Source organism: Lissotriton vulgaris, chromosome 1_1, assembly GCF_964263255.1.
Source record: "Lissotriton vulgaris chromosome 1_1, aLisVul1.2, whole genome shotgun sequence".
NCBI lineage: Eukaryota > Metazoa > Chordata > Amphibia > Caudata > Salamandridae > Lissotriton > Lissotriton vulgaris.
The window spans coordinates 312,671,676-312,690,493 of NC_141685.1; the positions used below are offsets into that span (position 1 = coordinate 312,671,676).

Here is an 18,818-nt window from a genome sequence, read left to right on the forward strand (position 1 = left end):
TGACCGCCAAGCAAGAGGTCATGCTTTTTGCAATTGGGTTCAGGGGTCCTTCAATATAAATGAGCCCTGCACCAATCTGTTTTTCCCCTGAAGCAGGATTTTTTTTTTGATCAAGAAAAAGAAAATGCTCCCCTGGCCGTGGGAGTCCTCCCCCAGGGCCAGGGGAGCATTTACCAGCTTTTACTTCCCCTTACCCTTTTCCATAGTTAGAGGTCTACCTCCAATGGTCCAAACTCCGCAAGGCTGTCGGAATGATTTAATCACGGCAGAGATGGAGTAGTGTCTGCCGTGATTAAACCTATGGTCTGCCCAATCTAAATTTGGAGTGCAGACCATTATGTTGGCGGTAAGCATACTCGGTCACCATTGCAATGGAGTATGCTTCCTGCCAAAATATTTTTGGGCACTTTGGGGCATATTATCAAGGAATGGTTTTAAAATTATCCCCGCTTTAGCAGCAGGAAACTGTCTATAAAGCGGCGATAATGGGCTTGATAATATGCTCTTGAGCCCTCTAATAGAAGCCCATGATCTGGTGTTGACATGGGCTTCTATTGGAATTCTCTGCGGCATATTATCAAGGCCATTATCGCCGTTTTAGAAAAACAACACAAGGGCCAATGCTGAGGGATTCTTTGAACAAGGGAGGCTGGAAGTTTGAATTAAGCAAAAACCTCCTGCTCAATTTCTTTAGCAACGTATAAAGATTTGTTCTTTTTCAAATGTTTTTTGCTTTGTTTGTAACACCATTTTTTAGTGCAAGGAGAAGCAACAATTTTTATATACAATATATACAACAATATGACGAGAAAATAAGCATTTCCATACTTCAATCACACATGGCCGTCCAGTCATACAATAGCACATTCATACACAAAAATAAACAATAAAGAACAAAGAAAAATTGAATCCACGTATCGGTCAAGAGTAAATTGGAAAAATCCCTTTTGATTCTGCAATTTTTAGAGTCTTTTTAGTGAATCAACACCGAGAATACATTTCTCTGGAAATTGGTGAAGGGACTTTGTTTTTGACACAGCACGTGTGGACCAGATACGGGGATGGAGTGGTCGACGCGTTTCAAACCCCACTCGTTAAAGGGGTTCTCCTCAGGACCTAATGGTTCTGGAAAAACAATAAAGAGTGCTTAGGGAAGGGTTCCATAACAGGCGAAATGAGAGACATGCGTCCCGTGAATACAACAGCCTACCTTAACCTTCGAACCAAACGTCATGAAAATCCAAAGGCGGCGAGTCAAGGAGTTTCACAATAGAGTGCACGTAGTGGCTGTAACCAAAAGGACAAACGTGCTGAATTTCATAACATGCGCTTACTCCCAATCATTCAGTCTAACCTAATGTGCTGCTAGGCGGGACTCTTACCTGGAGTTCGACCGGCTAATGGCTTGCCGTCGGGTCCATACTTCTCCTTTGTCCCGTGGGAAAGGTTTTTTCGTTACTGGAAAGGAATAGAGACAGGCAGTCGGTACTCGGTAAAACTGGTTGGATGAACTGGCACGCAGAGCTGTGACAGGCGGCCGTATTAAACTAGCCACGTACCGATGGGAAGAAAGGCATCCGTTCTTGTTTCTGTGGTGCAAGTTGTGAAAGAATTGCCGATTGTCGGGACTTGCACTTCCTGGTTTAAAAACCCCCACGTGGTTCTGGGACTTGTAGTTTGGCAAATGCGACCAAGTCGGAAAACGGCAGAAAGGTATGCCGGAAAGGCATGTCAGCTGAGGGATTGGCTCAAACATTTTAGATGTTAGTTTTATACATTTCAGAAATCTCATTCAAGCCTTTTAGGGCTGTATTAAATTTCATTATTAGTAGAGCCTCACGTTGAGACAGTTTCGCGTCCAAATCTCCTCCCCTTGGATCTTTTTCAATCGTTGAAAGCACAGTCCATTTCAAGTCAGTCTGTTCTTGTTTCATCCTGGCCCAATGATTGACTAATGGGGCATTTTCAACTCCTCTCCTAATCCTGGATTTGTGCTGAGTGATCCTACTTCTCACTTCTTGTGTGGTTTTACCAATATATACCAAAGGGCACGGGCAAACAATGGCGTACACCACATTTTTGCTTTTGCAGTTTGTGAATGTATCATGCTTCCAATGGATGTTGTCAACACTGAACACAGAATCCTCGATCGTTTCATTACAACAAGTGCAAGTTCCGCACTTATGGTGGCCCTTGGTAGGAGGAAGTCCAAACAGGCTTTTCAATGTTGGTGCTTTTGCTTTCGGGAGGGCAGCTCTCACAATGTGATTGGCTATGCTCTTTTCTTTTTTGTACGCGAACAATGGAGGTGCCAAAAAATCCTCATGAAGGTCTTTCAATAGATGCCAGTTAGACAAGATCAATTTCTTGTATGGATTGGCTGCTGGGCAGAATGTGGTGACACAAACCAATCTTTTTAAGTCTTGTTTGACTTTCTTTTTTCCAGTAAGGTCTCTCTGGGAGTCCTCCAAGCTCTTTTGAGGGAGTTCTTTAATATTTTTTTGGGGTAACCCCTTTGCATGAGCCGTTCTTTGAGATCGCCAGCATGTTTGAAGTATTCCTCCTTTCCTGAGCAGTTACGGCGAATCCTGAGAAATTGTCCGTAAGGAAGATTTTGTTTCATATTGCGCGGGTGGTTACTGGTGAAATGCAGCGCCTTATTCCTGTCAGATGGTTTTCGGAATAAGGTGGTACTTAGTCCCTGTGCTGTAGATTCTATTTTCACGTCCAGAAATGTAATAGATTCGTTGGATGCTGTGACTGAAAATTGGATGTCAACAGTTCTTGAGTTGAGCCACCCCACGAATTGGTTCAGTTCCTCCTGGCTCCCTGTCCAAATTAGGAACACATCATCTATATACCGCATGTAGTTGGAAATGCGGGGACTGTATGGATTGTCATTATATATGAATTTCTCTTCATATAATCCCATAAACATTATAGCCAGCTCTGGAGCAAAGGGGCAACCCATCGCTACCCCTTTTATTTGGAAGAAGAACTCAGAGTCAAAAGTAAAGAAGTTCTTCTGCAATGCAAAACGAGATAGATCCAGTATAAAGTCTGTGGGGACTCTAACTGGTCTCTCCCGGCTCTCCAAAAAGAAGGTTAAGGTTTCCAAAGCTTGTTCTTGCGGGATTTGAGTGTACAAAGACACTACGTCAAAGGTGACCAGTAATTGTGTTCTGCTGTCAAAGGTGATATTAGCTAATCGGTGAAGAAACGCAGTGGTGTCTCACAAATGGGCTGGAATAGTGTCAATAAAGGGCTTCAAAAAAAAGTCGATATATTTTGCAACCGGTTCGAAGAGGGAGTCACACCCGGAGATTATAGGGCGGCCTGGTGGGTTGACCTCATCTTTGTGCATTTTTGGGAGAACATAGAACACCGGGATCCTCAGGTTATTATTTTGTAGAAAAGATAATTCCTTGGGCCCAACGAATCCTTGGTCAAAGCCTCTCTGAATCACTTCAAACAATTGATTTTTAATTTCTAAAGTGGGATCCTTGCCAATGCGTCTGTAGCAGTGTTGATCATTTAATTGGCGGTGGACTTCCTGTTTGTATTTGTTTACGTCCCAGATAACGATCGCTCTGCCTTTGTCGGCCTGTTTGACCACGATGGTGTCGTCTTTTTTTATGGCCAAAAGGGCATCTCTCTCAATTTTAGCTACATTGTACTTAACAAAGGTTTTCTTTTTTTCTAAAGAAGAAATTCCAGATAATATGGTACTTTCAAACGTAATTACCTCCTTAGGGATTTTTGGACCTTTAGGACAGAATGTCGATTTTCTTTTTAAACCTGTAACTTCCTCTTGTTGTTCTTCTACAGAGTCTTGAAAAAATGTTTTCAAACAAATTTTACGACAAAATTCAAGCGTCTCTAATTTCATCTTTACGAAATCAGTAGGTCGCGATGGAACAAAATTAAGACCTTTGGTGAGTATAGATGTTTCAGCAGGTGACAGGATTCTGTCGGAGAGGTTGAAGATCGGAGAAATGGTTAGTTCTTGTAAAATTTCTGACGTGTTCTCATCTCCCATGGTTGGGGTGCTCGAGTTCGGCCCGAGGTTTCGGTTGGCCTCGTCCTAAAAAAGGCTGTTGATTTTGCTGTTGTTGTTGGTATTGGCCCTGACGATTGTCAGTCCTGTTTTGAAATTGTCGGTTGGTGTTATCAGGCTCACTCCCAGACGATGAAGTTGTATCAGAGAAGGTGACGTATCTTTGGCGTGATCTTCCCTGATTATCCTGTAAGTACCGACGCGAGTCCGATCGTGTATAAAAATCCTTGCTCAAATATGGATAAATGGACTCCAATGAAAAGTTCTTTTTGTCGACTTCGAATTTGTTGTTTTTCTGGGTGACTGTGAAGTCCTTAATTTCCAGAATCTCTTTTTCGATTTTTCCAAAAGGGTTTTGGAATCCGAGATAAGTTGGTTGTTTTCAATTTCTCTCTGTAAAGTGGCTATTTCTTCCAGTTCTTTCTGAGAAATCCTGTGTGCGGTTTCAATAGTTAGGACCATGAGGTCCCTACTGCATTTAGTTTCAATTCCACTAAATCCCTTTTTGTATTCAGGGTCATCCGTAAAAACGACAGGGATATTTCGAATGACTAGTCCTGATGGAATAGTTCCTGCACGGAGGTGCTGAAGTAAGAAATGGCCGTGAAGGTCTGTGCGAATCTGTTTTTTCCGTAGACGGGTTAGTTTATCCGACTCGTTCTGAGTATTGGCAGTGAGGCTAAGGGATGCGGAAGCAAACACTGGGGGGTCTCTCATTAAATACCGTATGTGTTCCTCGCTAAAAGCAAGCGTGTCTTTTTCAGCCATACCAAAGTGTAAAAAATAAGTGAAAAAAGAAGAAAGAAGAAACCAAAACCAAGTGTAACAAGCAGTGATAATGACCAAGCACAAGTGCCCCAATGTTGGGCAGACAAAAACGATTCTGAACAACAAATAAATACCCTGTGGCAGGACTGTCCCTACCTATCAGGACCTCGCGGGCACTTGCCCGCTAGAAAGTCAAAAAACAAACGGGGTCTTGACTCCTAACTCAGCTAGGCTGAGCCAAATCTAACTAGAAAAACAACACAAGGGCCAATGCTGAGGGATTCTTTGAACAAGGGAGTTCCAGTAAGGTCTCTCTGGGAGTCCACCAAGCTCTTTTGAGGGAGTTCTTTAATAGTTTTTTGGGGTAACCCCTTTGCATGAGGCGTTCTTTGAGATCGCCAGCATGTTTGAAGTATTCCTCTGGCAAGGATCCCACTTTAGAAATTAAAAATCAATTGTTTGAAGTGATTCAGAGAGGCTTTGACCAAGGATTCGCTGGGCCCAAGGAATTATCTTTTCTACAAAATAAGAACCCCAGGATCCCGGTGTTCTATGTTCTCCCAAAAATGCACAAAGATGAGGTCAACCCACCAGGCCGCCCTATAATCTCCGGGTGTGACTCCCTCTTCGAACCGGTTGCAAAATATATCGACTTTTTTTTGAAGCCCTTTATTGACACTATTCCAGCCCATTTGCGAGACACCACTGCGTTTCTTAACCGATTAGACAATATCACCTTTGACAGCAGAACACAATTACTGGTCACCCTTGACGTAGTGTCTTTGTACACTCAAATCCCGCAAGAACAAGCTTTGGAAACCTTAACCTTCTTTTTGGAGAGCCGGGAGAGACCAGTTAGAGTCCCCACAGACTTTATACTGGATCTATCTCGTTTTGCATTGCAGAAGAACTTCTTTACTTTTGACTCTGAGTTCTTCTTCCAAATAAAAGGGGTAGCGATGGGTTGCCCCTTTGCTCCAGAGCTGGCTATAATGTTTATGGGATTATATGAAGAGAAATTCATATATAATGACAATCCATACAGTCCCCGCATTTCAAACTACATGCGGTATATAGATGATGTGTTCCTAATTTGGACAGGGAGCCAGGAGGAACTGAACCAATTCGTGGGGTGGCTCAACTCAAGAACTGTTGACATCCAATTTTCAGTCACAGCATCCAACGAATCTATTACATTTCTGGACGTGAAAATAGAATCTACAGCACAGGGACTAAGTACCACCTTATTCCGAAAACCATCTGACAGGAATAAGGCGCTGCATTTCACCAGTAACCACCCGCGCAATATGAAACAAAATCTTCCTTACGGACAATTTCTCAGGATTTGCCGTAACTGCTCAGGAAAGGAGGAATACTTCAAACATGCTGGCGATCTCAAAGAACGCCTCATGCAAAGGGGTTACCCCAAAAAACTATTAAAGAACTCCCTCAAAAGAGCGTGGTGGACTGCCAGAGAGACCTTACTGGAAAAGAAAGTCAAACAAGACTTAAAAAGATTGGTTTGTGTCACCACATTCTGCCCAGCAGCCAATCCATACAAGAAATTGATCTTGTCTAACTGGCATCTATTGAAAGACCTTCATGAGGATTTTTTGGCACCTCGATTGTTCGCGTACAAAAAAGAAAAGAGCATAGCCAATCACATTGTGAGAGCTGCCCTCCCGAAAGCAAAAGCACCAACATTGAAAAGCCTGTTTGGACTTCCTCCTACCAAGGGCCACCATAAGTGCGGAACTTGCACTTGTTGTAATGAAACGATCGAGGATTCTGTGTTCAGTGTTGACAACATCCATTGGAAGCATGATACATTCACAAACTGCAAAAGCAAAAATGTGGTGTACGCCATTGTTTGCCCGTGCCCTTTGGTATATATTGGTAAAACCACACAAGAAGTGAGAAGTAGGATCACTCAGCACAAATCCAGGATTAGGAGAGGAGTTGAAAATGCCCCATTAGTCAATCATTGGGCCAGGATGAAACACGAACAGACTGACTTGAAATGGACTGTGCTTTCAAAGATTGAAAAAGATCCAAGGGGAGGAGATTTGGACGCGAAACTGTCTCAACGTGAGGCTCTACTAATAATGAAATTTAATACAGCCCTAAAAGGCTTGAATGAGATTTCTGAAATATATAAAACTAACATCTAAAATGTTTGAGCCAATCCCTCAGCTGACATGCCTTCCCGGCATGTCTTTCTGCCGTTTTCCGACTTGGTCGCATTTGCCAAACTACAAGTCCCAGAACCACGTGGGGGTTTTTAAACCAGGAAGTGCAAGTCCCGACCATCGGCAATTCTTTCACAACTTGCACCACAGAAACAAGGACGGAGCCTTTCTTCCCATCGGTACGTGGCTAGTTTAATACGGCCGCCTGTCACAGCTCTGCGTGCCAGTTCATCCAACCAGTTTTACCGAGTACCGACTGCCTGTCTCTATTCCTTTCCAGTAACGAAAAAACCTTTCCCATGGGACAAAGGAGAAGTATGGACCCGACGGCAAGCCATTAGCCGGTCGAACTCCAGGTAAGAGTCCCGCCTAGCAGCACATTAGGTTAGACTGAATGATTGGGAGTAAGCGCATGTTATGAAATTCAGCACGTTTGTCCTTTTGGTTACAGCCACTACGTGCACTCTATTGTGAAACTCCTTGACTCGCCGCCTTTGGATTTTCATGACGTTTGGTTCGAAGTTGAAGGTAGCCTGTTGTATTCACGGGACGCATGTCTCTCATTTCGCCTGTTATGGAACCCTTCCCTAAGCACTCTTTATTGTTTTTCCAGAACCATTAGGTCCTGAGGAGTACCCCTTTAACGAGTGGGGTTTGAAACGCGTCGACCACTCCATCCCCGTATTGGGTCCACACGTGCTGTGTCAAAAACAAAGTCCCTTCACCAATTTCCAGAGAAATGTATTCTCGGTGTTGATTTACTAAAAAGACTCTAAAAATTACATAATCAAAAGGGATTTTTCCAATTTACTCTTGACCGATACGTGGATTCAATTTTTCTTTGTTCTTTATTGTTTATTTTTGTGTATGAATGTGCTATTGTATGACTGGACGGCCATGTATGATTGAAGTATGGAAATGCATATTTTCTCGTCATATTGTTGTATATATTGTATATAAAAATTGTTGCTTCTCCTTGCACTAAAAAATGGTGTTACAAACAAAGCAAAAAACATTTGAAAAAGAATAAATCTTTATACGTTGCTAAAGAAATTGAGCAGGAGGTTTTTGCTTAATTCAAACTTCCAGCCTCCCTTGTTCAAAGAATCCCTCAGCATTGGCCCTTGTGTTGTTTTTCTAGTTAGAGTTAGGAGTCAAGACCCCGTTTGTTTTTTGATTATCGCCGTTTTAGCAGCAGTTTCCTGCCGCTAAAGCGCCGATAATTTTAACTCCGTTCATGGATGATATGCCCCTAAGTTACTGCAAAAATGTGAAAAAAGTCAATTTCGGAGCATAGGGAGAATATCAGTGGACAAGCGTCTATTATGCCCAGAGTGCTGAAAATACATGCAGTGATTCTGGGAGCGAGGACCAACATCTGACATTTAAAGAGATGTTATTCCAGACCCTGCAAAGCAAGAGAATAGGCCATTTCACTCAATAAATTGGGCTGCATCTTCAAGAAAAAACAACCTAAGCCCGCTAAGCCTTGCTAAGTCCGACACTGTTTAACATTTATGTTTCGGACTTAGCGAGCGTAATAAAATCTTACGGAATTGCCCTTATAACTTATGCCGACGATACACAACTGGTGCTATCTGTACATAGTGACGGCACCTCAGTTGCTGCAAATTTCCAAGAGGGAATGCTGGCTATCAGTACCTGGATGTCATCAAACTGTCTCAAATTAAACTCTGACAAAACAGAGGTGATGACATTCGGGAAACTGGAACCTGCTTAGTCTCCTCAATGGTGGCCACCGGAGATGGGAGCTCCACCCCAACCAGTCACTAAGGTTCGCAACCTGGGAGTTATATTTGATGACAAAATGACCTTTCATCATCACGTCAACTCCGTGGTCTCTTCATCTTTTTTTATCCTGAAAAGGATCAAAAAACTGCTGCCATACCTTCTCTCCTCAGCCGGCAAAACTTTAATCAGCACCTTGGTCTTCTCCAAAGTAGATTACTGTAATGCCCTCCTTCTTAATGCCCAGGAAAAAGTCATGAACAGACTGCAGCTAGTCCAGAACGCTTCTGCTAGAGTTTTACTGGGAGTTCCCAAGTTCACATCCATTTCCCCTTTTATCTGGCAACTCCACTGGCTCCCAGTCAGGAGACGAACAAAATTTAAGGCACTTTGTATTGCCTATAAAGCAGTCAACAACTTGGGCCCATAGTTCCTTAGAAAAGCCCTTTGTCCCCTGGTACATTCTAGAACTCTTCACTCCTCCTCTGCTCACTTGCTTAAAGTCCAGCGAACAAAGAAGGCCAACTGGGGTGACAGGTGCTTCACAGTTTCCACGGCCAAACTTTGAAACACAGTGCCCCTGCACATCAAAACTGCTCCTACTCTCATCAGCTGTAGGAAAACATTACAAACCTGGTTCTTTACACTTTAATCTACCTGCTGTAGCTACGGTTCTGTATTCTGAGCGCCGAGATACCTCCGGGTATTTGTGCGCTTTAAAAATTGCATAAACATAAACATAAACCTGTCTAACTATAAATTGAAGGCTCACCCCTCATCCTAAGAATCCGCCTCCTCTCACTACATTAAATTGAGTTCTGGTATTTTCTTACATTCACTTTGCAATTTAAGCATCTTTCTTATAACATGTACTTGTAGTTTCCTGTTCTATGGGATTTGTTTCCCAGAATAAGAATAAGTTTGATTCCCCAGGATGTAAGGACATTATTCTCTATAAAGATGGGTTTCCCAGCATGTTAAATTGAGCCTAAATGATGACATAATTAACAGGTTAGCAGTAGTATAGCATCTGTAAAAACTTGAAATAAAGTAATTACAACTCGGATTTGCATGTGTTTTCTTCAAATAATGTGTTTTTATGCTTTTACTCAGCTTTGAATGCAGTAACCCTATAAACGGTCAGACAGTCAACCCCCGGGACCACACGAAGACCACCGGTGGCTCCACCGGAGGGGAAGGTGCTCTGATTGGAGGCGGGGGATCACTACTGGGGTTCGGCTCTGATATTGCTGGCAGCATCCGGATTCCTTCAAGTTTCTGTGGAATATGTGGGTTAAAACCGACAGTAACGAGACTGAGGTATGCAATGTAACTTAAACATTGTAGAATTTTTTTAATTACGTATCAAAAATCTCAAAGTGATTATTAAACAACAAAAGATAATATTGTTATGTTCAATGCACATTTTATGTGCAGAAATATTGCGTCACAGTCCCCATGAACTCTCTGCTTAACTTTTCTGTCTGATTCTCATATCCAAAGAGATCAAAGAAACGTGCAATGAAATATAGTGAATTTTGTGATAAAGAGATGCAAATTAGGAATGAAAGATGTCACTAGTTTTTGCCATTGTTGCTTGTGTGACAAATTACTATATTAGCATTATTGTAGAAGGACGAGAGACAGGAAGTGACAATGTATGCTTGACATTTTGATCCTTGTCGAAGAGTGCTGCCAGTCCTGTGCATCTTGCCTACATCGGTGACACTACGGCACACGGACCCTCTTTTGGTGCAAATCAATGCTTTACCATGGTTAAAGAGGACACTTGTTCCCTTGTAGTCTGTTTTTCAAACACCATGAAACAGAAAGGGACCCTCCTAAAATACCTAAATATCCGATATTAAAGGGAAAGCATTCATATTTTTAGGGACTCTCGCCCACATATTTCTATATGGCATAATTCATCATCGAGTCCTCCCCTGGCACGATGGTAAATACTGTACTAGCACATCCCCTCTTTTGGGGTGAGAACTTTGCTGTAACTATTAAAAAAACTCAATGTCAGGACCTGGAAAGGAGTTAAAATTGCCTACCGGTGATTCCCGGGTTGCCACTGTTTATTGTTAGATCAACCTTGACAGATTGAAAACTGTAGCTGGATGTTTATGGGAAGCTCAAAGGCTTCCAGGTCTAAAGGTCAACATGTTTCCTCTTTAATGTGTCCCTGAAGTCATCCAGCTTTCATCAGGCCCACCAGGGTCCCATTCGGTAGCTGTTATTTATTGTTGAGGCTCATTGCCATGCTACACATGCATTCTAGCATAACACATTAATGCCCCATTTAGGATAGCGGTTTTCAGTGTTTTGTAATCGGAATCTTCATGGTGTCTCAATGCTCAGAAAAGGCTATCTATTATTGATTATTATTCCGAGAAGTTTTGGGATCTGATTCTTTCTCCTGGAATGGAGTTTTCAAGTTAACAAACGCACTCTACATTTCTTGTGAACTTTCTGCCCAACACAAATGTGAAACTTAGATATTTTGCTCTCCTTGCATGTTTTTTGAATTCCAGTCACTCCTCTTTCAGTGAGTACAGATACATCATCATCTTCTTGAAACACCACATCACAAATGAAACACTTTTCTACGTCCATTTTCACTGAATCTCACAGCAACTTGCAAGAACCTGTAACGCATAAATGAAAAATGTTTGATTAACAAAAAAACAAACAATAACAACAAAGTTACAAAACAAAACACAAACAATAGCAAACTGTTTATTTCAAAAGTTCATTGTAATATTTACGTTCCTTCACACTTTGTCACATAAGTCAATGAAAAAATGATACAAACTTTGTCTATCTGACATATTCCGCGATTATTTGATATTATGGTCATCAGAAACAATTTTTGATGGTATTTTTGACTTTCCCGTCCCTAAAAACATATAAAATTATACCACACATGAGCATATAAACAGTTATACCCTATATCTCAAATAATGGGCAGCTATTTTGAAAAATCCACCATAATGGATTAACGCGTCATGATAGAGTGGTAGACTTTTCACCATTGTTTTCTACGGAAACTTTTCAATAGGAATCCACTCATAGAAATTGTTCTAGGTTAGCCCATTTTTTAAACTAATTTGACTAGACTACTACCTAGGAGGCTAATAAGAGCCTTTTCTGAAAATCGAGAGGCAGGGACGTTCCCAGTTACAAAATACTGAATATTTGTGTCCAGAATTAGGCATTTCTGTGTTATGTGAGAGTGTGCATGGCTAGAATGTGGGTGAGCGTATTGAGGATCGGGTTACAAACCAGTCAGTGTGTTTTTGACAGCAGTGTGATCCCACCCTGTTTTGTGCTCGGTCCCATGTAGCAATCCTGCACAGTGCAAACCAACACATTCACAGAGGATTACAGAACCCACTCCTTATTAATGTTAATGAGGTAGGATTGCCTCTTTTACTTCTTGCGAAGAACTGTGAAGTCTTGCGGGGCTGGAATGTTGATGGACAACAGACCACCACCATTCCAGCAATGGCAGTCTCAAAATACTCTCACTGCATTCCAAACACATTAATGGGACAGGGGCTGCAATGATCAAAACATGTGGCACTAGATGAAAAGACATCAGAGGCAGTATGCATCCCTCCCATCAACCTCTGTCTGCTCCCCACTGTCTGCAGCCTTCATTCACATAGTGCGAGATGTTCTTAAAGGCCAGCTTCCACTTTTCTATTCATGATTGCCAACTGTACAAACCTATTTATACATAGGCCTGCATGTTGCATGAAAGAGGAGGGGAAATTCTTCTACCATTTCAAGAACTCATCATGTGGACATGACAAGTCACAGACCAATTGCACCTTAAGGGCTTATTCACAAATTGCATTTTTTAGTACATTTAGTAGTGCTACATAAGTACTGCTAAAGTACTACAAAATGCTATTCACAAACCTATGAGCTTAACTATCCCTCTCCACATATCCTATCTTTTCTATGAAGAGATCCGCAAACATGTAAGTTTACACTTAGGGCCCGATTACGATGTTATAGGCTAAGGCTCCGACCTACCCATTTGATTGGGGTCGGTCGTAAATTAACTCAAGCAGGATTTCCAAATGGCTTATGACATGCTCCGAGCACCTGACTGGCATTCAAAAAGGGGCCTGTAATCCCAAGGGCGGCTCTTTCTGCCTGTGGGATTACGATGGAAGATTCCCACAGCCTTTCTGTACCAGCCTTTCTGACACAGAAAGGCTGCAGGAATCTGAATTTGGGGGCCCTCAGCAGGGCTCCCATGAGTGCAAGGCCTCCGGTTGGTGTCCTAAGGGGCGCCTATGGTGTCCCCCGTGTTGATCTCGGCACCCAATGGACGGTCGCTTGAGGTGCCTGCCACCGGATGCAAGGATGAACTGCACCCCTACCCTCTACACTGAGAACATGCATTCTGGTCGGAATGCATGCGCCCACTGTAAAGAACAGGAGTGTGACTGAAGAGTGTTTGGTCGCATCCAACTAGTACTGTAGAATTTGTTCTACATTTACAATACTTGTACATTAGTATTTAACATGAAAATATTTGCTCTCTTTTACTATAAAGTTTAATAAAGTTTGTTAAAATTCCCCTATAATTTACCATTGGAAAATGTACACCTCAATTATGGAAAAGCAAAAAAGTTTATTTAGCTCTAAACAAATATTTAAACAATGTTTATGTTACATTGTAATGTAAATTGATTTTGTATATTTATTTTAAATATAGACCAAAATAAACCTACAGCACTATTAGCTTTCAAATGCATTCTGTAATTAATGTTAATATATTAAATTAAATAAGTATTATTTTTCTCACGTTTAAATTACAAAATAAATTCCCACCTAAAGTTAAAAAGGAGTTATTTGTAGGTTAATACTCATTAAAAGTGATGCTTTGTATCCTATGAGATTTATTTTGCCCTAATGAAATTATATTTTAATAAAAATGATTGTTACATTGATTTATAAGTTCATAAAAACTCTTAATTTTTTATAATAATTTTCAGAAATATGCTTTTTTAATAGATTTTTTAAATGATATATATATTACATTATATAGAGTTTTTATTTTTACCTATTTGGAAATAAAATATTTCATGTAGCATTATTTTCTATGGAGTTATTATTTTAATTCTCCAACTCCATTTCCAATATCAATGGTTGGTCATGTGTGGTGCTGCACTTGCTACTGTTTTTGGAAGTAGTATTTTACTCTCATAAATTTGTCACTGAGTAACTTTACAGTTGGATTTTGTGAAAGGCTAAACGTAGCAACGTTACTCAGAAGTGTAAGAGGAAATCAGACGTGTAAATTAATCACGAGAGTGGTAGATTTGTGAATAGCCCCATTAGTGTCTATTTAGTATATCAGCATTGGATTTTTGAAAAGCATGCAATTTACCACACCACTGTCTTTTTGGTTGCAAACCTTTTGCATATCTGTCCCCATGTTTGAGGTCTCTGCATGATGACAGTTATATCAAAAAAATGTGAGTGCCTGGTTTGTACATGCAATAGAAAGATAATGTGGTGGATCACAACTAGGATGTTTATTTACATTCCTCCTATTTAAAGGGCTAACTTAGGGGTAGGTGTTATCTGTAAAGCTGCGATTTGTGGTGGAAGACGGTAACCCTGCAATGAAGGATTCTCTGCCAGTGGCCAATCTGTAAGCAGAACTCAGTCAGTTCTATAGTTCTCCACCTGAGTCATTACCACTCCCTTCATAAACTGCCAACCATTTTAAAGTTACCACAAAACTCAAAATTAGCACATAGGAGAGTGTCAAAAATAAATTGGGCAAACTTGTCAACCTAATTTTTTTTTATTTATTGTGAGAGGGGTGATCAGGCCTGGAAGAGGGAAGGGCTTTGAGTCCTTTTCTTAAAAGTCATGGCGAGACCAAGAGAGGGTTTTTTCGAAAGGTGTTGACCCGCAAGGAACAATATGGACACCTGCTCCTTGTATTGATTTCCGGCTCACCTTCTTTTCACCACGTTATATCAGTTCTTCAACTGAAAAGTAGAGTCACAAACACACCAAGGAGGGCACATCCTAGACCCGATATTTACCAATTGCACTGAAATTGAAATAGGAACACCATGGCCAATTCTGTGGTCTGATCACTACTTAGTCCCTTTTTCCTTACCGTCTCAGAGAATGAAGTCACAACTTTATAGAGAACCAATCACTACTAGAAAGTGGGCGAAATTTAACCCCAGCTCGTTCTCACGACTCTCGAGTCTCATAAACCAATGTTGGACCTGGACATTGACAAAGCCAATGACCAGATAGAGGCCTGGGTTACCGATGCTCTAGATGAAGTGGCACCCTCGAGCCCAAGAATACCAAAAGACCTAAAACAATGGCCCCTTGGTACAACGAGGAGTTAAGAAAGGCTAGTAAAGGATCAAAAAAAGCAGAATGAATCTGGGGGAAAGATTACTGTAATAAATCTAAGGAATATTATACACATAAAATAGACACAGCCAACAATTCACATAAGGAAATATTCATCATCCTAAAATCCCTTAAAACTCTAAAAGAAACAAAAGCCGACATCCCAAGCCCCAAAGAAAGCTGCAACAAGATAGCTGAATTCTTCTCCAACAAAGTTACTAAAATATACAAGAGCTTTCCAGAAGAGGCACGGCTAGGGACTACCATGCACACTGGTGAAACAATTACCTCAGTTAAAGTAACTTTAGAGAGCTTTCCAATACCAGAAAGCATGGAACTACAAACCATAATAAAAGGAATAAAATCAGGTTCGCCCAGAGACCCGGCGCGACCTGATAAAATGTTGGAGGGGATGGCAATCCTACCATACATCAAGGATCTAATTTTGCGCTCCTTCCAGACGGGTATATTCCCTAGGAAATGGAAGCAATCCATTGTGAGACCACTGAAAAAAAAAACCACTCTAGATTTCACCAGACTAGACAATCTGCGCCCAATTTCGCTTCTCCCATTTGTGGCAAAAATTGTACAAAAAATCATCAACAAACAACTAGTGGACCACATCAACATGAACGACCTATTAAACCCCTCACAATCAGGTTTTAGAATGGCACACTCAACGGAATCAGCACTACTAATGGCAACAGAGGCTCTGAGGAAACATGTGGATGAGGGAAAACAGCCACGCTGATCCTATTGGACCTCAGCGTGGCATTTGACACTGTCTCACATCCACTACTACTTCAGAGATTAGAATCCTGCGGCATTACAAACACAGCCCTGAAGTGACTGACCTTGTTCTTAGAGGAACCGAGCTTCCAAGTGGCCCAAGGTACACACCTGTCTGATAGCTACCCTCTGCCTCAAGGAGTACCACAGGGGTCAATTTTAGGCCCCACTCTATTTAACCTATATGTGGGACCACTAGCAGAGTGTGTAGAGAAACACAAAGTGTCAATAGTATCTTATGCTGACAACACACAGCTAATTGTAAAGCTATCCCAAAACAAAGACCACGCAGCAACTAGCTTTGCCAACTGTCTTAAAGAAGTGGCTGACTGGATGCCAAACCACTGCCTCCGGTTAAATGGCAACAAAACAGAGGTATTAGTGGTAGGGAAGACACCCACTATCTGGTCATCTGCATGGTGGCCAGAAGAATTGGGCCAAGCCCCCCTCCCCAAAGCTGAGGTGAAAAACCTTGGAATCTGGTTAGACCAGAAATTATCCTTCGACAATCAAATCCAGAAGTTAACCGGGAAATGCTATGGTGCCTTGAAAACCCTCAGGAAAGTCATAGACCTACTTCCAGCCAAAACCAGAAAGACCATACTCCACGCGGTTATCACCTCGCAACTGGACTATGGGAATGTACTTTACCTAGGAGCCTCGAAGAAAGGCCTAGCCAAATTACAACAGGTACAAAACGCTGCAGCACGTTTGGTTCTCAGTCTCCCTAGGAGAACAAACACTAGGAGGGCCCTTGACACCCTACACTGGCTGCCAATGGAGAAAAGAGCCATGTTCAAGGCAATGTGCTATTGCCACCGCATCCTCTCTCATAAGGGTCCTAGTTACCTGCAACCACTACTGACCAAATATATTCCTGGTCGTAACCTAAGGTCCATGGACTTAGCTTTTGTAAAAATTCCAAGAATTTTCAAAGCCCGCACGGGAGCCCGTTCATTCTGGTACCTGGCGGCCAAAATCTGGAACACCCTGCCAATCTCGATAAGGTTGGAACCCAGCGAAAGAGTTTTCAGGAAACAGCTAAAGATGTGGCTTTTCTCCAATACTTTTGAGGGAAGAATGTAAGACTTTCTCCGCAACAGCAGTAACTCACCTAATTGTGTCTTAGCGCGGAGACACACCGTTGGTGTAACCAAGCGCTCTACAAATGAATAAATAAAAAAAAAAAAAAGATGTTCATGGGAAGTGAGTTACCTTTCCTTCCCTCTCTTTCCAGGGTCCTTGACAGGTGACTTTGGGGCCGATTATGATGGCGGACAGACCGTCCGCCATCATGGTGGTGATCCGGACTGTCCGCAATACATGCAGGGGCCTGCACACTCAATTAGGATGCAACTGCCACCATGGCGGTAGCATTTTGCATTTAAACCTTGCGGCGGGTCCTGCTGACAGCAGCGCCTGCTGCGATGTTAAAATAGCACGTTGTGCCTTTCACTACACTATGTGGCAGGCACCACACAGTGCCTGCCATTTGGTGCAGTGAAAAGTGCACCAACACCTCCCCCAACACAAAGGGGGCCCGCAACGGGCCCCGGAAACCAATCTCCACCAGCCTTTCAATAGTGGTTTACCAGCCACAGAAAGGCTGGTTGGAGACAGCATCGTAATTTGGCAGATGGTGCATGCTATGCACCGCCACCATTTCATGGATGCAGACCGCTCCACCAGGCAATCGGAACGAATGCCTGTGGCGGTTCCGTGGTTGACGGTCTTTGCGTTCGCTTCAGTCCGAAAGCAATTCTCCCCGCCATCGTAATGTGGTGGGGGGAAAATCGGGGTCCAATGGCAGAAGGACAGCCACTGCATGGCTGGCGGTGGCGATCCTTCTGCAATTGTAAGTGGCCCATACGGGTTGAAAGAAAGTATCCTTGACGCAAGACACATAGGTTTAATTCTGATATCTTCAATGTGAAAAATCCATTAAGGCTGAAGGTAACTAAATGAAGTGAAATAAAAATGCAGTTGTTTATTTCCTTGGTGCAAGTTCCTTCCTTATAGTGTTGTAAAACAGCAGTCCAAATAGCCAGGTTAATTCTTTTATAAAATCCATCCATGCTTGTTTTTGTTATTAACACCATCGCTGCTGTAGAAATTCCCCTCCTGTTCTGCATGATCTCTATTCCCATTGTTCATGACGAGCTCAGCTCGTCATCAGCACAGCTCAACCGTGCCTCAATGCCAGAGATTTTGAGGACACCCATATATGTTGTATGCTAATTAATCATGTTTGGGTATTACTTTTGATTTCTTGACTACTTTTGTCATCACCTACCATACCCTCAGACAAAAGTAGAGGGTCAAGATACTTTTCACAGGCATGTTGTGGCACTAAATATCAATTTGAATAGATAAATAGATTGGTTATCTTTTATTATAGATGGATTTGCTGCTTAAGATCCATTCAGTGAACTATCTCTACAGTGTGTCGCAGATGTAAAATATGATTTTATGTTTAGTGTTTACCAGTAATGACAACTGGATTTACCTTTAAAATGTGAATCTATTTCCTGGATACCACCATTTAATGTATTTTAACTGACATATTTCTATTTTTACTCAGTGTAAAAGGAATTGGCTCACCTGTTTATGGATTGTCATCAGGTATAGTATTATTTCCTCAATGCACTATCATGAATCAGTCCAATTGGATAATTTATTTTGCATCTAACCCAATACTTTTTTGACAACCTGAATTTTACTCCATTTATCGCCAGGGATGTCTTGCCTTTTCAGTCTTTATTTCTGTGCTACTGAAGAGTATTAGTTTTGATTGAAGACACTGAAATCATATTTATCAGTTTATGCAGTGGATGCTCTGTCTGACAGTGTGGAAG

At 41.8% G+C, this 18,818-nt stretch overlaps 1 protein-coding gene across 2 annotated transcripts in view; it reads left to right on the plus strand.

Moving 5' to 3' along the window:
- Nucleotides 1-18,818, plus strand: part of LOC147747105 (vitamin D3 hydroxylase-associated protein-like) — a 289,799-nt gene that overhangs the window by 119,190 nt on the left and 151,791 nt on the right. For both annotated transcript variants that reach the window (XM_086952355.1, XM_086952356.1), the window contains exons 5-6: nt 9,877-10,083; nt 18,545-18,585. In XM_086952355.1, the coding sequence (XP_086808481.1) occupies nt 9,877-10,083; nt 18,545-18,585 (248 nt within the window). The remainder of the gene's footprint in view (nt 1-9,876; nt 10,084-18,544; nt 18,586-18,818) is intronic.